Genomic DNA, 25,047 nt, shown 5'->3' with positions numbered 1-25,047 from the left:
GAAAACTACCAGTAGAGGTCAGTAGAATACCCGAATTGCTTTCTGCTTGTTCAACGGCCTCTATTTAACTGTCTTGATAGAAAACAACCAGTAGAGGTCAGTAAAATAACAGAATTGCTTTCTGCTGAGGGATTTAATTTTTTCTGGCAACTGCCTCTATTTAACTTTCTTGATAGAAAACGACCAACAAAAGTCAGCAAAATTCTTGAATCACTTTAACATTCTCTAGAATCCAGTCCATAGAAATTGTCTTCCACAAGCACCCATAGACAATAATATTTTTTTTCACATCTTGTATTTTCAGTGATATGACCACCGAAGGCCCTGATTTTATATTAAAAACAGAGCTTTGGACTATACCATTTCCAACTGAAAGGCAACATTTCTCTCCCTCCATTCCCATACCTGGCGTATCACACAGTTAGGTGCTTACTTTCCCTCCATGTTAAAGAGCAGTAGATGTTTCAGCACCAAGGCTAATGTGCTGCATAGCTAAATACATATAAGGTCCCAAAGGCGAGACCGATTGCATTTGAAATGCTTGTTTTACTTACCACATTCTTTTTTGGGGAACTGATCAAAAGATTTAATAGCCTCCAGTTATTCAGTGTTTCTTTTGTGTTCCATCAAATCTTCATACTGGAACTTGGTAAAAAGTGCATGCCGACTCTCTTTAAACAACAAACATGAATGACTGTTCTTACTCATCTGAGTTGAATTTGTAAATTAAGAGCAATGTAATCAAGAAAGCTAGGCTTAATGAGTGTTTATCGCAGCTGGTTATTATTTGTGTCCAAAGCGTTGGTCGATGACACATTTACAGTCTTTTTTTGTCTTATAGTTACAGGTTTAATAGGTGCACTCCGGTTTCAGATTTTTTATTAAATCTTGTCAATTTTTCTACAGTTTGTTGCTGCAGGAGGTCTTCAACTAGTAATAGAAATTTTTAATTCTGGAATTTTAGAGCCAAAAGAACATGAACCTTGGACGGTGGTAAGTACAAATTCACAGTGATTCAAATTTTTTGTGTTAATGAATATTTCCATATGTAGATTTTCTATTTTATTTTAAAATTGCAGTTAAAGTAATGCAAATAAAATGTAATCTTCTTTAGCTTGATACAAATGTCTTTCAGGTAATTTTGTACTTTACTCTCTGTAATTGCATCTGTTAATGGTTGTCAATTGTTCTGTCCATATGTTTACCATTTATTTACTGACTTACCATCCTGGAAAGCAAGTAAATAGCCAATAGTGACTGAATGTGGTTTTTTTTTTACCGAAAACAAGTATATCGAACCTAGCTTGATATTGGTTTGATAGACCTATTCTTTGAGTACATTACGTTATGGCCCTCTGATTATAGATTTAGTTTTCCTAGAGGTTGGTGTACCAATTATTAACTGGGGTACTGAACATTAGCTTCATTAGTACTCCAGTAGTGAACCAGTGAACCATTACGGGCACCAGTGTCTGCTGCACTTGATCTTTCACGATTCAGATGATTGAATTACTTCCACTCATCAATCAACACATCATCTTTTCATAACGTTGAACAACAGGGTTAATAAACACTCCTTGAAATATAGTACACTACGTGCAGCAAGTCCTTCTTATTCTATGAAAGCTGCTGTAGCTACACTCCGAAGCTGTAGATGCTCCCACAGATACTAAATGCAAATATTAGGTTGTATGTTTACTTACAGCAGCTACATATCCTTGCAGACGTTACATAGAGAAGAAAATCTGTATTTCCGCTTGCAGCAAATATATGTGAAAAAGTTCAGTTGTGTGGCACGTCAGTCAAGTCTTCATTTATGTTACTGGTAATATCACAGGTGACATTACATAATGCATTGTCACGTAGTAGCCACATTTATGCCCTATATTTGGGCTCACTATCTAAGCTTTTTCTTTTGCTGGTTGAACTGTCCAACATTGGATTTAAGCCATGAAATGACTGTAGGCAACAAAGCTCCTGACCGTCAACACAGATGCATGTTCTGTTTGTTTCTGACCACAAATCCATGGGCTCCTAGCCCTGTGCGACCATGAACTGTAAAGCTACATAAGAAAGAGAGACTAAGTTTTTTCTCTCATTTTCCCTTGAGGGTACCTCCTTCATGTCTTGTTCACCTTCCTAACCAAAGCAGGCTTGAAGTCACCCACAATGCTAGGCAGGAAAGAAGCACAACAGCTAACTAACGTCACTGATATGGTACAGGAAGAGGAGGAAGATGTCGTCTAACTCAAAGTAATCATCTTTGTCCATCCTCCATTAAGGTTTTCACACGGACCGGCACTGTAGGTGGGAATGTCTCGGGTGTTACACAGTCATTCAACTTCTTTGTCTCCCTGCTAAACGTAAAGTAAACCTTGGGAATCAGACACTGGATGATGATGTCATAGTGCTTTAGAGGTTCAGGTCCATGGCATTCCACTTCACACCATATTCTGATGTTGCTTGCCTTTCTTATAATAACAATACATCTGAAAGAAACACGTTAATGTTAGATTCCTTACCTTAGAATATCCCCAGGCGTCAGTCTGGATCCAGAAACTTTTGCGTAGCAGTACCCCTGCGCGTCGGTAGGCGTCGTCTGCAGGCGTCCCCTGCGGCTCCGCGTCCGTCGTCGGCGTCGTGCGCCGTGATGACGTCGCTGGAGTATATAGACGCCGCCTCCGCGCGCTGAGGTCAGTTCTTCTTTTTTCCGCGCCAGCAAGCGCAGATCCAAAGAGCAGTACTCCGGTCTTTTGACCAACTTTGTTCAACTCTATTACTCTTTTTGTGCCTGGTAGGATGCCCGGTTTCAAGAATTGTGACGGGTGTGACCGCACGATGTCGGTCACGGACCATCACCGACTCTGTCTCCGGTGCCTGGGCCCCGACCACGACGTGGACGCCTGCGTCGACTGCCGGGCCCTCACTAACAAGGCTAGACGGGAGCGGTCCCGCAAGCTGCTTGAGCTCCGGGTGTCGGCCCCGCGTCAGGAGCGGTCTCGGTCCGGCCGGAGGTCCAGGGAGCGTTCGAGGGAGCGGTCGCGGAGCCGCCCCGAGCGCTCCGGAAGTCGTCACCATTCGTCGGGCTCATCAGGTAAGAAACACAAGAAGTCGGGGCGTCGTCATCGTACCCCCGACTCCCCCCGACGCTCGCGTCGCGACGCGGCCGGGGGTTCGGGTGACCCCAACTCCGCGGCTCCGCGTGGGTCGCCGGCGCGGCCTGCCCCATACCCTCCGGCACGGTGCGACGCCTGAGGAGATTGAGGCGTTCCTCATGGCCATGAGAGCGCTCAGTTCTCCGACGGGGCCTACGGCGCCTTCGGGCCCAGTGCTACCGTCCGAGGGCCCTGGCGGGTCGGGTGTCCCTGGCTCGACGCCATCGGGTGCTCCGGGCCCGGTGCCGCCGACGGCTCCGACCCCGGCGCCGCAAGGGCCTTCGGGGTCGACGCCGGCTGGCCTGCCGGCTGGTTCGGCGCCGATTCCATCGGGGTTACCCCCGACGCCGCCCCCACGCGGCGCCGGTTCTCCTGTGCCGGCTTCGGCCGGCGCCGGGGGTCCGGCGCCGGCTCCGGGCGGCGCCGTCCCCATGCCCTCCCCGAATCCGGACGCGGAGTCGGACCGGCGTCGATCGACGCCGGGTTCGACGTCGATGGGGCCTGTGAACCCCGAGGAGCCGGTCTACATCGTTGACTCCGAGTATGGAGATGATGAAGAATACGGGGAAGGTTGGGAGGGGTCTGAGGACCCTCTGTCACGTGAGTGCCAGTATGACCCGGACTGGACAGGTGATTTGGGGGATGCCAGTGGTCTGGACGATTCTCCTAACCCTGGTTTTATCTCTCCTCCTTCTGTGGAGTCGATGGAGGGAGCTGCATATTCAGTGGTGCTGATGTGGGCTGCCAAGGCCTTACACCTTGAGCTCCCCGTCACGGCCGTGAGGCCTAACATCCTCACTGAGGTCTTCAAACCGCAGTCATGCCCACAGGAGCCTCTGCTGCCGTTTAACGAAGCCTTGTCAGACGTTCTGTTGGGCACGTGGTCCAGGCCCGCTTCAGGTTCGCCTGTTGATCGGAACGTGGCCAGACGCCACCGTCCTTGTCCGGACGACCCCAAATTCCTGTCCGCCCATCCCACTCCCGAGAGTCTGGTGATCCAGGCCTCTACCTCCCAGTCCGCATTCCCGTCGGCCCCGCCCGATCGGGAATCCAAGAGGTATGACCAATATGGCAAGAAGGTCTTCTCGTCCCTGAGTCTGGGACTGCGGTCTTGCAACACCGCATGCCTCTTGGGCCGCTACACCCACTCTGTGTGGGACACGGTCGCGGAAGTGCTGCCAGAATGCCCCATGGAGGTGCGGGCGAAGCTCGGCAAGGCTGTGGCTGAGGGCCGAGACGCAGCTAAATATTCAATACGGTGTGGTCTTGATACGACCGACTCGCTGGGCAGAGCTATGTCAACGACGGTGGCGATTCGTCGCCACGCCTGGCTGAGATCCGCCAACTTTTCGGCCGATGTCCAAAATGCCTTGATGGACATGCCGTTCGATGGCTGTCGCCTCTTTGGTGACAAGGCGGACCACGCGCTGGAACGCTTCAAGGACTCCAGGGTCACGGCCAAGTCCTTGGGTCTTTCGACCCAGCGCCAGCAAACGGGTTCGTTTCGCTCCTTTTGTGGCCAAGGAAGGGGCGTCCCCACACGTGCTGCCAGCCACGCGCCGCAACAGTCCTTTCAACGCGGTGGCGGCCGTGGAAACCGCCGTGGCGGCGGTCGGGGTCAACGGCGGGGTCAGGCCACACCTCCACCCGCAGCATCTGCCTCCAAATCCTCCTAGTCCGTGCTTTCGGCCCCATGTGACGCCAGTGGGTGGCAGGGTTCGCCATCACCACGCTCACTCGCGCACAATCACGTCGGACAGGTGGGTGCTGCAACTCGTCCGAAGGGGCTACTCCCTCCCCTTCGAGACCACTCCTCCAGCCATGCCACCGCAGAACCACCGTGTGTCGGGGGACCACTTGACACTTCTGCAGGAGGAAGTTACGGCCCTCTTGGCCAAGGGGGCCATCGAGCGCGTTCCTGGGCCAGAAGTAGGGCGTGGTTGCTATTCCCACTACTTTTCGTACCCAAGAAGGACAAGGGGGGCCTACGTCCTATCTTGGATCTAAGGAACGTCAACGGCTTCCTCCGGAAGGAGAAGTTCAAGATGTTGACGTTAGCTCAGGTCTTGGCTGCTCTAGACCCACAAGACTGGATGGTAGCGTTGGACTTGCAGGATGCCTATTTTCACATCCCCGTCCTGCCGGCCCACCGGCGTTACCTGCGGTTCACGGTAGGCCAGGAGCACTTTCAGTTTATCGTGCTTCCCTTCGGCCTTACCAGCGCCCCACGGGTGTTCACAAAGGTGATGGCGGTGGTCGCAGCCCATCTGCGCAGGTTGGGGGTTTCAGTCTTCCCCTACCTAGACGACTGGTTGTTAAAGGCGGGCTCGCCCCAGACAGTCGTCCACCACCTTCAGATGACGGCAGACCTCTTGCACGACCTGGGGTTCTCCATCAATGTGCCGAAATCACACCTGTGTCCCTCTCAAAAGCTCCTTTTCATCGGAGCGGTTCTGGACTCGGCGCAGTTTCGGGTTTATCCTCCGGAACGGCGGGTCCGGGATATACAGGCTTTGATTCCCATCTTTCAGCCGCTATCCCGGGTTTCGGTCAGGTTGACGCTGCGGCTGCTGGGACTGATGGCTTCCTGCATCCTTCTGGTGCATCACGCCCGGTGGCGGATGCGGGCTCTGCAGTGGGACCTGAAGTTTCAGTGGGCCCAGCATCAGGGCAACTTGTCCGACCACGTCTTGATCTCGGAGGGCACTGCGAGACAACTGCAGTGGTGGCTTACGGACCGCGATTGGGTCAGAGGCAGATCCCTCTCCCTTCCCCAACCGGAGCACGTTGTCGTGACGGACGCGTCCCTCCAGGGCTGGGGTGGCCACTTAGGAGAGGCAGAGATCAGAGGCATCTGGTCTCCGGCGGAGTCCCGGCTCCATATCAACCTGTTGGAGCTGCGGGCGATTCGTCTAGCACTGAAGGCATTCCTCCCCTTTGTCAACGGGAGTGTAGTGCAGGTGTTCACCGACAACACCACCGCCATGTGGTACTGCAACAAACAGGGCGGAGTGGGGTCGTGGACCCTTTGCCAGGAGGCTCTGCGCCTCTGGCAGTGGCTGGAACGTCAGGACGTGACCTTGACGGTTCAACACCTGGCAGGCTCTCTGAACGCCAGGGCGGACGAACTCAGCCGTCGGTGCTCGATGGATCACGAATGGCGTCTGAACTCGGACGTGGCGCAAGGCATCTTTCTGCAATGGGGAGGGCCTTGGTTAGATCTATTCGCCACAGAAGAGAACGCGCAATGTCATCAGTTCTGCGCGTTGGAGTTTCCAAGACGGCACTCGCACGGCGACGCCTTTCGGCGCGAGTGGAGTTGCGGTCTGTTATACGCCTTTCCGCCTATACCACTTCTGCCTAGAGTGCTGAAGAAGGTCAGGCGCGACCGGGCCCAAGTTATCCTTGTGGCTCCGGACTGGGCTCGAAGGTACTGGTATCCCGAGCTACTCAGCATGTCAGTCGGTCCCCCGATCCGCCTGCCCCTTCAGGAGGACCTTCTGTCGCAGCAGCAGGGGACGGTCCTCCACCCGAACCTGTCCAGTCTCCACCTCCATGCTTGGAGATTGAGCGGCGGCAGTTGAGGCCATTTGACTTGCCTCCTGAAGTCTGTGATGTAATTCTGGCAGCCAGGCGTCCCTCCACAAAGTCGGTATACGCCTGTCGGTGGAACAGATTTGTGGCATGGTGCACAGCAAAGGCTGTGGATCCTCTTTCTGCCCCTCTTTCAGAGGTTCTTCTGTTTCTTCTTTCTCTTGCCCAGCAGGGCTCTGCTCTGGGCACTATCAATGGCTACCTTTCTGCCCTTTCAGCCTTTCTAAGGCTTCCTGATCAGCCTTCTTTGTTCAAGTCCCCGATTGTAACGAGATTCTTGAAGGGCATCACACACATGTATCCACCTGTTCCGTTTGTGATGCCTCAGTGGGACTTGAACCTGGTTCTTACCTTTCTGATGTGTGCTCCCTTTGAGCCCTTCATTCTTGCCCTCTTCGTCTCCTGACTTTGAAGACGGCTTTCCTGGTTGCCATCACCTCTGCCAGGAGAGTGAGTGAGCTCCAGGCTCTTTCTGTCCAACCTCCTTTCCTGTCCATTCATCCTGACAAGGTGGTTCTGAGGACTAGACCTTCTTTCCTGCCCAAAGTAGTTTCTGCTTTTCACATCGGGCAGTCCATCACCCTCCCTTCCTTCTTCCCGCCTCCGCATCCTTCAAAGGATGAAGAGCGGCTCCATCGTCTGGACCCAAAACGTGCGCTTTCATTTTATGTGGATCGCACACGCCAGTTCCGGGTGGATGACCAACTGTTTGTTGGCTATGTGGGTGCGAAGAAGGGACGGGCGGTACATAAACGGACCATCTCTCGGTGGGTCGTTCTGTGCATCAAAGCGTGCTACTCTTTGGCTCGGAACGAGCCTCCTGTTGGGCTGAGGGCCCATTCCACTCGGGCCACGGCGGCTACTACTGCCCTGGGCCGGGGAGTCCCCTTGCAGGACATTTGCCAGGCGGCTACGTGGGCCTCGCTGCACACCTTTGCGAGGCACTACTGCCTGGACAGTCAAGTCCGGAGGGATGGCTTCCAGGACTTTCTGGTGTAGGAATGTATTGGTTCGCAGACCCACCACCGGGGTTGGTATTGCTGGGGTATCTATTCTAAGGTAAGGAATCTAACACTAACGTGTTTCTTTCAGATGAACAAGTTACTTACCTTCGGTAACGATATATCTGTAAGAAACATTAGTTAGTGTTAGATTCCTTACCGAACCCACCCATCCTCCCCGTTCTGCGAACTGATACCTAGGGTTAAGGACATCCCTTTCAGGGCCCTAGTTGCAAATGGCACCAGTGTTGGTTCTCTCATGGCTCTGCGTTTTCTGGCGCGGAAAAGCTGTGTACAAAGAACTGACGTCAGCGCGCGGAGGCGGCGTCTATATACTCCAGCGACGTCATCACGGCGCACGACGACGGACGCGGAGCCGCAGGGGACGCCTGCAGACGACGCCTACCGACGCGCAGGGGTACTGCTACGCAAAAGTTTCCGGATGCAGACTGACGCCTGGGGATATTCTAAGGTAAGGAATCTAACACTAACTAATGTTTCTTACAGATATATCGTTACCGAAGGTAAGTAACTTGTTCTTATAGCTCCTACGATCTGGAGGCTTCAGCTCCACGAAACTCAATGCTGCCCCATGGGGCAAGTACCTAATTGATGCTTGAAACTCTTAAAACGTCAGCACCGCTCTCTTTCTTGGAGAAATAAGAGCCAAGAAAGGCTTTATATGAGTGACTTTCAGTATGCTCTTCTCTAGTTGAATTTATCTAAGAAGAGCCTGCTGAACAGGAATTCGAATTCACAAACTGTCAGGATACTGAATTACAAGATGAGAAAGAGCACTTTCTTCCCCATTAAATACAAAATGTTGGTCCGTGTTTACAGCAACAGAGTGATGGATGACTGTTTGTATGCAGTGTCTTTTGTATGGCACCCTGTGGACTGATTTCATTATTTGCTTAAGTTTTATAGAATGCTGCTGCATGCTTTGACAGGCAGGTTATATCCATTGCCTACTTGGCATAGGGTAACTAAAAGTCTGGAGCTCACTGAACAGTCACCTGATCCTATTTCGCTGTTCTGTGAGGCGTTGGAGGCAATTTTAGAGAAATACTACCATAATATTCACTTGGTACAACCTAACCACAAAAGAGTGGTCCTCTAGGCCACCTTTTCCAAGTCTAAACAAGTACCTGACCATTCCTCCTGAATATGAGTCAAAGCTGTTTTATATTGGGTAAGAAATGTTTACTTCATCCAGAAATGTAGAAAGAGTCACAAAACCTCTCCCACATTTTGCTACAAACTTTCCGTAGACAGATTTTTTTTAGCCTGGAATCTTCAAAGCACATACTTCAAACATGATTGCATACTGTAGATGCAGAGATGCACTCATTGTGTGGTGTTCATATTTAGTTGATTCCTGTAGGTGCCTTCTGAAGGTTTTACTCAGGACATGCATAGTAAATTACATGTGCCCTTTGATGGTGATTGACGGATAATGTCTCTTTGAGGACCAAGTGGTAAATTAATTGCTTTAAAATTCCAACCGAAGCAGATCCACTGCTAGGATTTAGGACTTTGGTCTTTGAAATTATCTGTACACCAATGTGGACAGTTCCAACCTGCCCAAAAGGGTCAATAGCTATGCCAAAGTCTTCCTCTGTAGTCACAACACTACATCCTTGAGGTGTTATAGCCATTGAGCATTATTTCTGTGCTTCTGTAACCTGTGTTCATGATTCACCTTCTCATAGGCTCACCATTCTCTTCTCATTCCTCACTGGTGAGTGACGGTGGCAAGCTTTTCCAAGAGTTGAGGGTTATATGCTTGGGTTAGTAACCCTTCATATCTTAAGATCGGAGATGCCATTTCTGTTTTTGTTTCTCCTGTTCCCCAGGACCTACATCACTCTCAGCACATTTGGAAATTCAGCTATAAGAAGTGTTCCCTATTTTATCAAAAGAAGCTCTAGTCTAGAGTGTAGATAGATGGTGTATGCAGGGTGCTTCCTAGTGTTCTTCAAAGGGATGAACATACATCTATGCCATGTTGCTCTTAAGGTTTCTGAAGGAAGAAACATTTCAAGATTGGTAGTTCACCTATAATTTTGCAAGGCCCACGTATGAAATACTGCCTTTTTCCATATGCCAGCCAAATTATACTTCTTGAGAATTTGAGGGTACTTCAACAGTTATTTATTTGTCGCCCTGGAGATCTTCAGACCTGCAGTCCACTTTGTGGTTTACTGCCTTTAAGTCTTTCTTCAGAAAGGAATTCTATGAAATTCATTGTTTATTAGAAGAAAATAGATGCTTACTCTGTCTTCTTGCTAATTACTTGGTACTTTGCTTCCGTGGTTTCTTCTGACCATTGGGAAGAGGATGAGTATTATTGTAAGGTGTTTTAATTTGGTTTGTCTTCTCCCTTGGCGGTTTTGGAATAAGGAGTGAAGTTGTAAAACATGACTGGCGCAGTAGTACATTTTTGCAGCAGCAAACTCACTTGTAAGGTGACCTCACTGAAGCTCAGTTGAGATATTGCTCTTTCTCCTGAACTGACATTTCAGTAAATACCATAGTTGTACCAAGGAGTAATCGGCAAATTGGGTAAGTATCCATCACATGAAGTTTTAGGGAAGATAGGCGACTATTTTAATATTGGTGAATTGTACAATAAGCATACATTGTTAAACAATATCATTTCACTGAAGACTTGAGAAAACTTCTCTTTTTCTTTGTGTTGGCAAAGTGTTATTTTAGCAACTAAAAAAGTATATACCAACCTGAGAAGTGCTGGATTATTTTTCAACTGTATTCTGGTTTGTAATGACTGGATAAAAAAAAAAATATCTTGCTATAATATTTGTAGTAAACCCTACCTTTTGGAAGAAATTTGCATTTTCTTGTATGTTTTCATATACATAAATCCAATATGATTTCACACCACCTTTTTTAAATTTATGGAAATCTCTTTTCCTTAGTGGCAGCTGGACTGCCTGGCTTGTCTGCTGAAGTTAATATGCCAATTTGCAGTTGATCCATCAGATTTGGATTTAGCTTATCACGATGTTTTTGCCTGGTCTGGTGTTGCTGAAGGTCACAGAAAAAGAACGTGGCCATTAAAATCAAGAAAAGTGGCAGGGGATCATACAAAAGGCCTTCATATACCCCGTTTAACAGAGGTATGCATATAAATATTTAAACATTGTCTTGAGTTTCATTATTTGGTTTGTTGAACCAAGCTCTTATTATCAGAATGTTGTTGAGCTAACATATTAGAAAGGTTTAATTGCTCTTTCTTTTAGGTAGGTGCTGACCAATCTTATATAATTATATTTGCGATAAAAATGTCTCTGTGGAGATTATTGATTAAAGTAGCATTACAATCTGCTATAAAAATTATTAAATAAACTATGTCTGACTTGTTAAAAATGATTGTATTTTAAGCCTGATTTTCTTCCATTCTTAACCTCTCGGGCAGTTACTTATTCATGGCAATGTCCAGAAAGTATTTCCCAAAGCTTCAAGAAGAACATGGACAAGCAGAACTATGTATCCCCTACTCTAAAAGGCCACCCACCAAGAAATATGCACATTTTCAGTTCCTTTCTTTCCTCTAGTTGATGAGGTCTGGGACCTGCTTTGTACTTATTTTTTTCTTTGGTGCTTGCTTTTCTGTGGTGTTTTTCATATGTTCTTGACAGTGCTGTGTCTTACCTTGTGCATCAGAAAGCATTGTTGGAATACAGTTGCAAATATCTGCATTTTATTTTCTTTTTCACTTAAATTTCCCTAACTCTTGTCTCTTGAACCTTTCGTTAAACTGTGTGTGATTTACATCACATTATTTGCAGCATTTAGCTTGCTTCACCAGAGCATTAAATAGACACACCGTGAGCTCTTAGTAGCTTTTTAAAATCATAGATATACTCCGAGTCCTCTAGAATTGGTTCACAAGCTCTTTAAGCTCTTAGTATTTTTCATATTTACCCTAAGAGCCCTTTAGAATTGGTTCATATGGTTTATCCCTGCTGTGATAATTGATTTCCAAGATAACCAGAATGATAAGTGATTCAAGACTTTTAATTGGATACAATATCGGGTAACCTATGATAAATGATTCAAGAGTTTTAATTGGATACAATATTGGGTAACCTTTTGTGAGTTTGTTGAGTCTGTCTAGGGTATATGTGCGAGTGGTTACCCAATGGCTCCATTGGACCAAATCCTTTCAATCCTATCAAACCCATCAAATACCTAGTGTCCTCTCCAAGTCCTTGGAAATATTAGCTTGTGCATGCTGTACAGAAAAAAGTAGAGCTAATTATTTACTGCGCCAAAGACCTCTTCACTCCCGAAACATCATCCGGCTCCTAAACCCAGCTCAGAGCCGAGAAACCTGTAGAGTCCTTTAACGTCCAGTCGTTCATCACCGAAATCACTGTCGGTGGCGTGCTCAGATGATTCAGAACAGTCAATACTACAGTGTTTCCAAGAATTCAATGCACATCAAAGGAGATTCTTCATCCACCCATAGACTGGGACGATTGCGACAAAGTTGCCATCAAACTAAGGGACACACTTCCAAGAAAGAGGAAACTGCCTTTTGAAAAGCAGCTTTCCCTGGAGCCTACACCTCCTGCCAAGCACAGCAAACTTCATGACAGGGTCACTAACCCACTTCTAGCTTGTCCTTCTGCTCCTTCGGTGCCAACACCCCACCTTCCCGAAGAGGGTCACCACGTTCCTCTGAGGGAGAGGGAAAGCCCCTTGAACCCTTTAGACCCCTACGAGGCCTCTTTTTACCTTGAGCCAATGGATGACCTGTGACCCGACTACAGTGTAGATCCAGATGTAAACCTTGCAAAACCTTCCCCCATGTGACACCACTTCATACCACAAAGTGATACTTGGGGGTTTCCTCAGTTCACAAGGTTGATTAGCACACCTTCCAGAAAGACAAAGGCTTTCTGGTTAACATTCTGTTAACCATGTAACACACCCTGCCGGTTTTTATCTGAAAGAAACACGTAGTGATGGATTCCTTACCTTAGAATTACCCCCAGGCGTCAGACTAGATCCGTAAAGTTTTTCGTCAGCAGTACCCCTGCACGTCGGTAGGCGTCTTCGTGCGGCTCCTTGTGCGTCGTTGGCGCCGGGATGACTTCGCGGGAGCTACTTGGACGCGCCGACGCGCACTGACATTTCTTTCTTTTACTGCGCCAGCAAGCGCAGATCCGAGAAGAGCAAGTACCCCCAGTCAAATTTTTACTGCTTTTTTCCGAGGCCTTTTACCTAATTTCTTCAAGTCAATCGACTCCTGGTGTCATAGGGATGCCCGGCTTCAAGAACTGTGGGGACTGTCACCGCCTGATGTCGATGACAGGCCCACACTGCATGTGTCTCTACTGCCCCCGAAAGTTGCTGGAAGTCCGGCAGTCGGCTCCACGCTGCTCAAGGTCCCGGCCCCATGGGAGGTCAAGGGACCGGTCGTGGAGTCGTCACCATCGTTCCTCTGGATAAAAGTCTTTGCACTCTGGGTCAGGTAAGTCGAAGCATTCCAAGAAGAAGTCGAAGAAGCTCCATCGCTCTTCGACTTCCCTTCGCCTGTCGCACGACGCAGCTGAGTGTTTGGGTGTTGCCACCCCCGCGGCTCCGGCGGTGCGTCTACCTACCTTTTCTGGGTCTGTCAGCGACGCCTGCACAGGTGCAAGAGTTTCTTGCTGCCAAGGCCCAACTCTTTGGGCCGTCTGGCCCCGTCAGCGCGCCTTAGGGCCCCGTGGGCCCGACTGGAGGTTTTTGCCCTTCCGACGCCAGTGGTTCCGACCCTGGCGCCGCCATCTCCCCCGGCGCCACAGGACCTTCCTGGATCCAGGCTCGGATCCTGGGCGACACCGGTTGACCTGATTACACCTCCACCGGTGTCGACCCTTCCTCCGGCTCCACCTCCGATGTCGTCCGGAACCACCGTCGACATCGTCCCCTTTTTGAGCCCTGAACCGGACACAGCGCCAAAACGGGGTCTCATCAACGCAGATTCCGATGCTGATGAGGCCTTTCTACCCCTACGTCCGTCCACCTTATTTTCAGCCTGTTTCACAGACTTCAGAGGAAGAGGAGGACTGGGCGGGGTCTGAGGACCCTCTCTCACAACAGTGCGGTGATGACCCGGACTGGGCAGAGGATTTGGGGGATGTCAGTGTGTCTAGATACCTCGCCTGACCTTGGCATGCTGTGTCCTCCTTCCTTGGCTACGGAAGAGGTAGCAGTGGTGTTGCGTAGGGCGGCAGAGACTTTCCACTCCCTACAGTGGCCATCAGGACTAACCTCCTGACAGAAGTGCTTCAACCGGCGGCAACCTCTTCGGATCCCTTGCTGCCTTTTAATGATGCACTGTCTGATGTTCTTTTGGGCACTTGGTCCAGGCCCAACACAGGGGCTCCTGTGTACAGGAACGCTACCCAACGCCATCACACGTCTCCGGGCGACCCCCTCTTTCTCTCTCAACACGCCACCCATGAAAGCTTGGTTGTCCAAGCCTCTGCATCCCAGAGCGCATTCCCTTCTGCACCCCCGGATAGGGAATACAAGACGCTGGAGCAGCTTGGCAAGAAGCTGTTTTCATCTGCTAGCTTAGGGCTGCGGTCGGTGAACACCGCATGCCTCTTGGGCTGTTACTCCCACTCAGTGTGGGACACGGTTACGCAAGTACTGCCCGGAGGAGGCCCAGACAGTACTCGCCCAGGCTGTTGCAGCTGGGAGGGACGCAGCAAAGTTCTCCATCCGTTGTGGGCTTGATACTGCCGACTCGCTGGGCATACGATTTCCACGAAGGTGGCACTTCGACGCCACGCCTGGCTGAGGGCAACTGGCTGAGGGGGATGTCCAAAACACCTTGATGGACATGTCCTTTGATGGCATTCGCCTTTTTGGCAACAAAGCAGATAGTGCGTTGGAGCACTTTAAGGATTCAGGGCTACGGCCAAGTCCTTAGGCCTCTTAGCCACTCGGCCTTCTGCTTTTCGCTCCTTTTGTGGCCACGGAAGGGGTGCCCCAACACATTCATTCCAGAGCACAGACCAGCACAGCAACAACCTCAGCGCAGACGTGGTAACTGCTGATGCGGTTCTGGGGGCCAGCGGGCGGGTCAGTCCACCTCCACCCCCGCAGCATCCACTTCAAAGCCTTCCTACTCCGACCTTTCCGGCCCATCAAATGCCAGTGGGCGGCAGAATACGCCATCATCTCCCCCACTGGTGCAACATCACCTCGGACAAGTGGGTGCTACAGATAGTCCGATGGGTTACTCCCTCCCTTTCGAGATTACCCCTCCAGCCATGCCCCCTCGGTACCACCGCATGTCGGGGGACCATCTTTCTTCAGCAGGAAGTCACAGCACTCTTGGCCAAAGGGGCCATCGCGCGCGTTCCTGGGCCAGAAGTAGGTCTTCGTTGTAATTCCCTCTACTTTCTGGTGCCCAAGAAGGACAAGGGCCTGCGTCCTATCTTGGACCTCATGGACGTCAACGGAGTCCTCCAGAAAGAGAAGTTCAAGATGTTCTTATCTGCTCTCGACCCTGGAGACTGGATGGTAGCGTTGGACTTGCAGGGCACTTATTTCCACATCTCTGTCCTACTGGCCCACCGGCGTTACCTGAGGTTCATGGTAGGCCACGAGCATTTTCAGTTTACCGTGCTCCCCTTAGGCCTTACCAGAGCCCCTTGGGTGTTCACGAAAGTGAAGGCGGTGGTCGCAGCTCATCTGCGCAGATCGGGGGTTCCAGTCTTCCCCTATCTCAACGACTTGTTGTTGAGGGCGGGCTCACCCCAGGCAGTTGTCTCCCACCTCCAGATTACGGCTGACCTCCTGCATTTGCTGGCGTTTTTCATCAATGTGCCGAAGTCACACCTGATTCCCCCTCAGAAGCACCTCTTTATCGCAGTTTCGGGTTTATCCTCCCGAGTGGGAGTCAGGGATATTCAGGCTATGATTCAGATCTTTCAGCCTCTATCCGGGTTTTCAGTCTGGATGACCCTTCGGCTACTGGGCCTGATAGCCTCCTGCATCCTGCTGTTGGATCATGCCAGATGGCATATGCGGGCTCTGCAGTGGAACCTGAAGTTCCAGTGGGCACAGCATCAGGGCAACCTGTCCGATCACGTCCAGATCTTGAAGGGCACTGCAGGACAATTGCAGTGGTGGCTCACAAATCGCGATTGGGTCAATGGCAGATCCCTCTCCCTTCCCCAATCGGAGCACACAGTGGTGATGGATGTGTCCGTCCTGGGATGGGGCAGCCACATGGGAGATGCTGAGATCAGAGGCCTCTGGTCTCCGGCGGAGTCCCAATTCCATATCAACCTTCTGGAGCTTCGGGCGATCCGACTTGCACTGAAGGCATTCCTTCCCTCTTGCATGAGGAGTGTAGTGCACGTGTTCACAGACAACACCACCGCCATGTGGTAATGCAACAAACAGGGTGGGGTGGGGTCGTGGATCCTATGTCAAGAGACTCTGCGCCTCTGGACATGGCTGGAATATCAGGGCACGCCTGGGCAGACTAACTCAGCCACCGGTGCATGATGGATCACGAATGGTGTCTGAACTCGGACGTGGCGCAAGGTCTCTTTCAGCAGTGGGGAGAGCCTTGGTTAGATCTATTCGCCACCGAAGAGAGCTCGCAATGTCATCAGTTCTGCGCATTGGAATTTCCAAGGCGGCACTTGCTAGGCGACGCTTTTCGTCTGTAGAAGATCAAGCGTGACCGGGCCCAAGTCATTCTTGTGGCTTTCGACTGGGCTCTAACAATATGGTATCCCGAGCTACTCAACATGACGATCAATCCCCCGCTCCATCTGCCTCTTCGGGAGGATCTTCTGTCGCAGCAGCAGGGGAGGGACCTCCACTCGAACCTGTCCAGCCTCCACCTCCTTGCGTGGAGATTGAGCAGCAGCAGGTTTGTGATGTCATCTTGGTAGCCAGGCGTCCCTCCACTAAAACGGTATACGCCTGCAGGTGGAATAAATTTGTGTAATGGTGCACAGCAAAGGCTGTGGATCCCCTTTCTGCCCCTCTTTCAAAGGTCCTCCTCTTTCTACATTTTTTGGCCCAGCAGGGCTCTGCCCTGGGCACTATCAAGGGCTATCTCTCGGCCATTTCAGCCCTTTTACGGCTTTCAGATCAGCCTTCCCTTTTCAAGTCCCTTGTTGGAAATAGATTCCTAAAAGGCATTGCTTGTGTTTTCCCTTCTATTCCCTTCATAATGCCTCAGTGGGACTTGAACCTCGTTCTAACTTATCTGAAGTGTGCTCCCTTTGAGCCACTTCACAACTGTCCTCTTCGTCTTCTCACTTTAAAAACTGCTTTCCTGGTGGCCATCACCTCTGCCAGAAGAGTGCGTGAGCTCCAGGCTCTTTCTTCCAAGCCTTCATTTGTGAGTTCATCCAGATAAAGTTGTCTGCGGACTCGTCCATCTTTTCTGCCAAAGGATGTCACTGCCTTTCACATTGGACAAAAGAGAAAGAGAGGCTCCACCTTCTGGACCCAAAATGTGCGCTCTATTTCGTTCTGAACCGCACACACCAGTTACGGGTGGATTACCGGCTCTTTGTTGGCTACGTGGGCGCCAAAAAAGGTCGCGACGTGCACAAGCGGACCATCTCTCGGTGGGTGCTTCTGTGCATTAAAGCTTGATATTCTTTGGCTAAAAAGGAGCCTCCAGTTGGGCTACGCTCCCATTCTACCAGGGAGATGGCTGCCACTACTGCTTTGGGACGGGGAGTTCCCTTGCACACGTTTACCAAGCATTACTGCCTGGACAGCCAAGTCTGGAGAGACGGCTTCTTTGGCTGTTCTGTTCTTCAGGACTTTCTGGTGTGATCTTGGTTCGCAGACCCACCACCGGGGTTGGTATTGCTGGGGTATCTATTCTAAGGTAAGGAATCTATCACTACATTTCTTTCAGATGCACAAGTTACTTACCTTCGGTAACGATATATCTGTAAGAAACATTAGTAGTGATAGATTCCACTACCCCACCCATCCTCCCTGTTCTGCTAACTGATTTCTAGGGTTAAGGTCATCCCTTTCAGGGCCCTAGTATCATGGCAGCAGTGGTCAGTTTCTTCCATGGCTGTGTTCCTGGCGCTAAACGTCGTGTACAGAACTGACGTCGGCGCGTGTGGGTGTTTCTAAGTAGCTCCAGCGACGTTATCCCAGTGCCAACGACGCACGCGAAGCTGCACGACGACGTCTACCGACTCTCAGGGGTACTGGTGACGAAAAACTTTCCGGATCCAGTCTGACGCCTTGGGGTAATTCTAAGGTAAGGAATCTATCACTTCTAATGTTTCTTACAGATATATAGTTTCCAAAGGTAAGTAACTTGTGCGTTTATGCTCAAGGGCATGCTCAGAACAGCAATGAACACCTTCAAGGAGCCCGTAAAAGCCAGGGTCATTACACCAAACATTGGGATAAAAATAGAAAGCCTCACCCCTCCTTACATCTGCTGACCGTTTCCTCCAGACTCCCTGGTTGACCACACAGCATGCTAATGCCAAAGGGACTGTTAACAAACCACACCCAGAAGATCAATATATCAGGCAAGGGGTCGCTGCACAATATACCACATATTGGAGGATTGCAAATTTCATCTGCTTTGCTCTCTTGATATGATAGACCCCACTGGGATGAGAGAGAGAAATTATTTCTCCAGTACCTCCTAGACCAATACTGATATTGGGCCACAAGCTAGCTTCAGAAGGCAAGATTATATCAAACACCACTAACTGATGCGCCCATGATGCAGCTCATACTGCATCCGGGGGATCAATTTTAGTGTCTAGTGTTCTTACTCAGAGTCAGAGGTTCTGTTTAACTTTCTGTTCAATAGCAAACATCTCTTCAGGCTGCAGGTGCTTCAGATGCTGGAGAAACTAAAAAAAAGATACGGACACACCCAAGGTTAGTGTGCTCTCCAGACACCTTGTTTTGGATGGCCATTGTCCCCCATTCAAGACTTCACATGCACCCTCTACAAGCACAATGGTCACAAGCTGAGGGTCAAAGGGACAATCTAGCACTGGTTTGGGTCAGCACTCACTGTTCTCTGCAGGAGTGTAACACCAACAATAGACCCACTTCAGCAGGTGACCATCACTAGAGACGCTTCCCTCACAGGGTGGGTGGGGGCACGATGTGGATGTCCTACCCAAAGGGTCTCCACTTCAATTGCTTAGAACTGCTGTGTATCTAACTGGCACTCCAGGCCTTCTTCCTTCAGGTCCATCACAGGTGATCCCTATCAAGACAGACGGCATGATATTGAAAGAAAATTGCCATTTAATTTCAGAAATCTTGGTCTGGTCGAAACTGACTGTTCTAGGTGGGTTTGGCCAATAATTGGATATATTTGAACAGCTCCCTCGTGCAGGTACTAGTGGCTTCGATTATTGTGGTGAAATAGACCCGTTTCGCTTCCATAATGGCCTCCTCTTATTTTTCTAGATGTAGGTTATAGGCCTCTTTGTGCTCCTTGCTGTAATCTTACCTCCACACACCTTAACTTCTTCTACAGGTCAGGCCCGTACCATGGTGCGGTAGGCACTTATCTTTTAACTGGGATAGAGATTTCAGGTGCAACACAGTTCACCGCAGTGCGAATCCAGTTATCAAACCGGTGCGCTGCTTCATTGTTGTCTGAGGCCAGTGTGGGAGGGCAGCTGCTAAAAGCATTTTCTAGATCCTTCCCCTGTATCTTATTCCATCAACGGGGAAGGTCTTCCCGGGCTTGGTATAGGGGTGTTGATTGCCCTAATGTCAAAGTAGATCGCCCTGTGGTGTGTCCAGGGTAGTGGCAATGTCTTGATCACTGAGATATCAAGGTTGTTGGTAAATATGCCATCCAACGTATGGCTGGCTGAGTGTGTTGGTTCGGACACTAATTGATTAAGCTCATATGCTGCAAGATTGTCCAGGAGTCTGGCAGTATCAGAGTTATTGTCTAGCTCCAGGTGGTAGTTAAAGTCACCCAAGATGGTGATTGAGGGAAAATCTAGACAGGACTCTAATAGTGTCTGGAGGGCTTGCGAGAACCTGCTAGGGCGTAGTATTTTGAAGTGAGCACAAGTGCACAGTAAGCGCTGCTCTGTGATGGGACTTGCATGTCATTTTGTCCTGTGATTGAGGTCCCCACCCTTCTGGGGCAAAAAGCCCTCCAGGGTGAAAGGCCCACTGGGTCCCGGGATAAAAGGCCCACTGGGGCAAGGCAAAAACATTTGAGGATGCCCATGTATTGTCCTCCCATGAGACCACATCTGGGAGCCCTGTGGCATTTCAAAGGGTCATGTGTATGTAGAACCAGTAGTGAGAAAGTAATGGACAGGACCAGAGCTGGTGACTTAGGTCAGCGGATGCCGATTGACACTGGGGACAGCATAGGTTTGCATGAGGGAAGTGGCAATAGAGTTGATCAGGTGTCTACTAGGCATGATTCAGGGTGGAAACTTTAATCTTTTTGAAATGTTCATTCCGTGTGAATAGTTGAGGGAATTCCACAGCCTGTTCCCACTCTGTCATGCAGCACCATACAAATATTGGCCTGCCACTTAGAGCACATGGTCGAGAGTTAAGACCGGGGGTGTTCCCTGAGTGCCCTTTGTAGCCAGGTGATGAGTCGCCTCCTGGTTCCCATCTGTAACAGCACCTGTGGGACTGCATGGGTCAAGGGCTCATCGACCACCATGAATCAGAGAACACTGAAAGAGTTGCAGAGCTGTCCATACATGAGGAATTGGCCTGGGGTACCCATCATCAGCTCTGAGTTGGTCAAAGGTGAGTCGTCATCTGTCAGTGAAGAGGTCTCCCTCCTTGTCCAGTAAGTGGTTTCTCTAGTGGTGTAAGTCTAGTGCAATGTATGTCCCAATGGACATGGAAGGCCTTTCAGGTAATAGGGGCGTATGGTGTAACATGACTCTTGAGGAAATGTACACTTAACATGCATCGTCGAGCTGTTGTAGTGTGTAGGGACCCTGGGGTTGGAGGTGCGTGTTTTGGAAACAGTTGGCTCGGGCTGTGGGTGACACAAGGGTGTGTGACCCCTGGCTCGTCTTGCCCATGTTCCATCCCGTTAGCCTGCGGGACAGCCACTGCAATTGAGTCACCAGATAATATGCCCCATTAGGGGCACACAGCCCTCCCATACCCTTTGGCAGCAGCAACTTTGCCAATGTAATGCAGTGGCGCTGACCAATCACCCACCCCCCGCCCCCTTCCTAGAGTATCTCTCTCAGTAGGATGTCCAGGTCTCAGAAAAAGGGACAGGGGAGATGTGTAAAATATTACAGGATTTGGGGATGATGACTTCTTCGATAGGGCTATTTGCCTAGTTGCCGCCAACGGTAGCTGCTTCCAGAAGCGCACCCAGTATCGCAGTGATGACAGGGCCCTTCCCCGGTTCCTGTCGAAGAGATCAGCGGTCGAGTGGTACAGGTGTATATGGCCATACCGGACCATGGTGCCTCGCCAACTAACTGTGGCCCTGCCTAGGGACACCTCTCTGTAGGGGACCCCTAGACATAACGACTAAACGCAGGATTCAACTCAGTTAATTCGGACGCCCCCCACGCTAGCAAACTCATTAAATGTACCAGCCAGGGAGGAGAGATCTGAGCACACATACAAAATGTAGAGCAGCAAGTTGTCCACTTTTAAGTATAGCCCTTTCAAGGTCCAGAATCAAGCAACGCGGCCTGAGGGAAACAAGGTGGGACCTGGTCATGCACATAGAAACATGCCTGATATTTTGGTAGTATTTTCTAATCCATGCCAAGAATAGCTATTTAGCCGATAGGACGCCAGCAGGGTAGAGTCCCTGTCAGGTTTGTGCAGAGGGAACTAGAGGGATTCGCAGAGGAAGGGCAGCAGCTCCCCGGTGTTCAGAGCCTCATTGTACATTTCTGTTATGCTGTGTACAGGGCTTGAGGCGAAGGCCGCATAACATTAGATAGGCAGCTAGTCTCGTTTGGGAGTTTTGTTATGGGCTAGGTCGTGGCTAGCCTGTTTCACCTTGGTGGTCGAGCCGCCACTTTGAGACTGAGTAGAGCGAGTTCAGTCAAAAAAGCATCCCGTGCCATTGGTGGGGGGAGGGGGTCGTCCCATACACTGTGGAGTAATCATAAAAAGCTCCCAAAATGGCAGACTGAGTGTGAAGGATGCCCTCTTCTGGAAGGGTGGTTTTCAATATTGGGCGGGAGTTGAGTATCGCTACAAATCAGCCAGGTGAACAGGGGGCCAGGCTTATCCCCTTTGCAGTGGACCTAAGTGCTGAAAAGTATGCACTGTACGTATTCCAAGAGGGGGGCGTGCGGTCTTTTTCGCGCTGGTCAGTGCCTGTTTCCCGGCGTCATCCCTGTCCGCCTCGCTTTCTAGTGTTGGAAGCCTTTGCTCTGTCTGCAATCTTTTTTGACGGTCCTACACACCTCCACCACTTCCGCCAGGCAGGGGCCGCACATCTTGACCTTGATTGGGGTCTACTCCTCCTCTCTGGTGGATGCGGTGTCATGATTTTCAGTGATAAACTTTGTATGTGGGACTCCTATGAACTCCGAAAGACTGAGTCTTCCAGACATTCCCAGGGAAGTTGCCTTGTTGGTGCTGGGGAAAAAGGGGTGTTCCACCACATATCAACTGTGTGAGCATCAAGACCATTGACTCATTGTCGGTGAAATTGCTCTCCCTCCCTCGCAGCTCCACCATTAAGTAAAGCCTTCCCCAGCCTGAGCCCCTGCACTCTCGAGTGCTGGTGTTCAAGGCTCTCCTCCACCCGCAGGTTTCACCTGCGCCTCATCCCTGGTGCTCCAGTGGACCTCTGTCTCCATTCTCTTGCTCCGCTTTTTCTCTCCCTTTTTACTCGTTTTTTTCCACGCTTCTATCTCCCCCCCCCCTTCACTCTCCTTCTGGGTCTTAACCTCCATTTTGTGTTGTTTTCCCCTTATTTCAAGATCCCCCCTTCACTCTCCTGTCTCTTTCTTCTGTTTTTCACTAGTTTTTTACCCTCATCTCAATCTCTCCCTTTCCCTCTCCTGTGTCCTCTGTGTCTTTCCTCCACTCTTTCTTGCACTTTTGCTGCCTTATTTGCACTTTTCTCTCTTTTTGCCTTTTTCCTCATGCCTTTTTTAGGCCGTTTTTCCTCGCCGCTGCTGCCCCCGCGGCCCCTCCCGCCCCCCAGCATGACCAGTGCGACCGGCCCAATCCAGCTCCCCACCCCGCTCCCAGCTGTCCAGCCCTCCCCGACCCTTACTTAATGGCGGCCACTGTGCGGCAGCGCTGCTGGGCCCCAAAGGCAAACCCGTCTGCACCCCGACTGCGACCAGCGCCAGGAATCCTGGATCTCTGCACTGCCAACGCTACGACCCAGTGGTACTCCATGTTCTCAACCCAGGCCGCAACAACAACTACAAGCTAGCATCACCAGCCGACACCCACGGACCCTTCATCTGTCACCGCTGCCGGCACACCTGCAGCGCCGTCAAGACCACTGACCCAGCGCAATCCGCCCGCAAGAACACAACCGAACCGAAGACCCTGCAATGTATCCTCCTCAACGTCCGATCCCTCCACAAACACGGCACCGAAATTTGGGACCTCCTCAACAGCACTACACCGGATGTAGCATTCTTTACCGAAACCTGGACCAACACCACCTCGGGACCGGAAATCGCCATCGCCATTCCCCAAGGATACAAGATCTCCAGGAAGCACTGCCCCACCCGCCCTGGAGGAGCTATTGCCATCGTCTAGAAATCCACCTTCCACCTGAGCACACTCCCCGACGAGCCCACAGACCTGATGGAAAACCTTCCCTTCAAAATACTGGCCAGCCGTACCTCCACCCTCCTTGGAACCCTCATCTACCGACCTCCCTGGACCCCGCTGACTTTTCGCCAACTCCATCACAGACATCATCTCCCCGCATGCTATTGCGTCCACCAACTGCACCCTACTGGGAGACCTAAACTTCCACCCGACAACCAACTTGACCCCAGCACTACATCCCTCCTGGACAACCTCCACAACATTGGACTTCGCCAGATCGTGACCGAACTCATGCACTCAGCAGGACACACCCTCGACCCCCTCGGACACAACAGGAAACTCTATCACCTTCAGCCACACCACCGAACTCCCATGGACTGACCATCGATGCGGGTCTGCCGTCCGCCCGGAAATGAGGGCGGACGGCAGACCCGAATGCAGGTTTGTTGCGGGGAGTCGCGTGTGCTGAAAATTGACACCGCGAGAAGATATCCCACGCCGTTCTACCCATGAAGAGAGGACTCGTCTCTCAATACGTTTTTTGCTCCTGTGAATTGCAGTGAGCTGCCACGGGTATCAACCGTGAGTAACTCTTTAAAAGCAAAGTAACCTTTTCACACTAAGAGCCTCACAGGAGGGTTCGCCTTAGCGCGCGCATTCCACCGGAGGACTAATTATAAGTTACTTTAGGTCCTGACGAATGCTGAGCGACTTTGCGTTATTAGCAGCAGAAACATGTTAACTATTTAATTAAAGGACACAGGTTTCCTAATACAGAACCTAGTTTTTCCGCTTTGCACTGATTTTAACTTAATACGGGTTGGCCTTTATTAACATTTTTTACAGGTTTCAACCATGTATTTTTTAACCTTACACTCACAGTTGCACTCACATATTGTTTAGGGTACTGTTACACACACCACCATCCCGCTCCGCTGTAATTCAGGCGTTGTAGCACGCTGGGGAGGTATTCGGCCGCCCCAGCTGGGACCCTATGATGAAGCATGTCACCAACTAGTGGTGAGTGAGGGTCCTTTTAAAAAGAGAAAGACTTGTCTTTCCCTTTATTATAATTGCACTAGGGCTAAGGTTGCCTTTTCTAGGTATTTCCTAACTATGGTTCGCCTTTAGGGATAAAAACAAAACACACAAAAATAATCTCCCCCCTTTTTTCCCCTTGTTCTTCTTTATTCTGTCACTGGATCACTCCTTAGTGGTTTATTATATACTGACAGGGGTATAGGAGTGTCCATTCATAACCTCACTCTCTAGTTGATTTAACTTATATAATTAATAATATCCTTATAAAGGCATAAGAATCATATCCATATTCAGTAATAGCCCATGCAGTCCAAAGCACAGCACGGCTACTCCCATTGACTCCTAGAAAGCACAACACGTTCTTTAAACAAACCAAGCCTCCAGCAGCCCCGGAAATCCCCCCTGCTTTTGTTTTGATTTGAACAAGAACTCCTGGAGTCCAGAAAAAACGGTTAGTTCTTAGTGACGTCTTATGTCCAACC

At 50.2% G+C, this 25,047-nt stretch overlaps 1 protein-coding gene across 2 annotated transcripts in view; it reads left to right on the top strand.

Annotated features, from left to right (window-relative positions):
- The window catches only part of USP34 (ubiquitin specific peptidase 34), a 2,709,276-nt gene that overhangs the window by 863,981 nt on the left and 1,820,248 nt on the right, over positions 1-25,047 (top strand). For both annotated transcript variants that reach the window (XM_086927486.1, XM_086927485.1), the window contains exons 32-33: positions 907-993; positions 10,690-10,890. In XM_086927486.1, the coding sequence (XP_086783612.1) occupies positions 907-993; positions 10,690-10,890 (288 nt within the window). The remainder of the gene's footprint in view (positions 1-906; positions 994-10,689; positions 10,891-25,047) is intronic.

Source organism: Lissotriton vulgaris, chromosome 6 (genome assembly GCF_964263255.1).
Source record: "Lissotriton vulgaris chromosome 6, aLisVul1.2, whole genome shotgun sequence".
Taxonomy (NCBI): domain Eukaryota; kingdom Metazoa; phylum Chordata; class Amphibia; order Caudata; family Salamandridae; genus Lissotriton; species Lissotriton vulgaris.
This window is presented reverse-complemented; position numbering and strand designations above follow the sequence as displayed.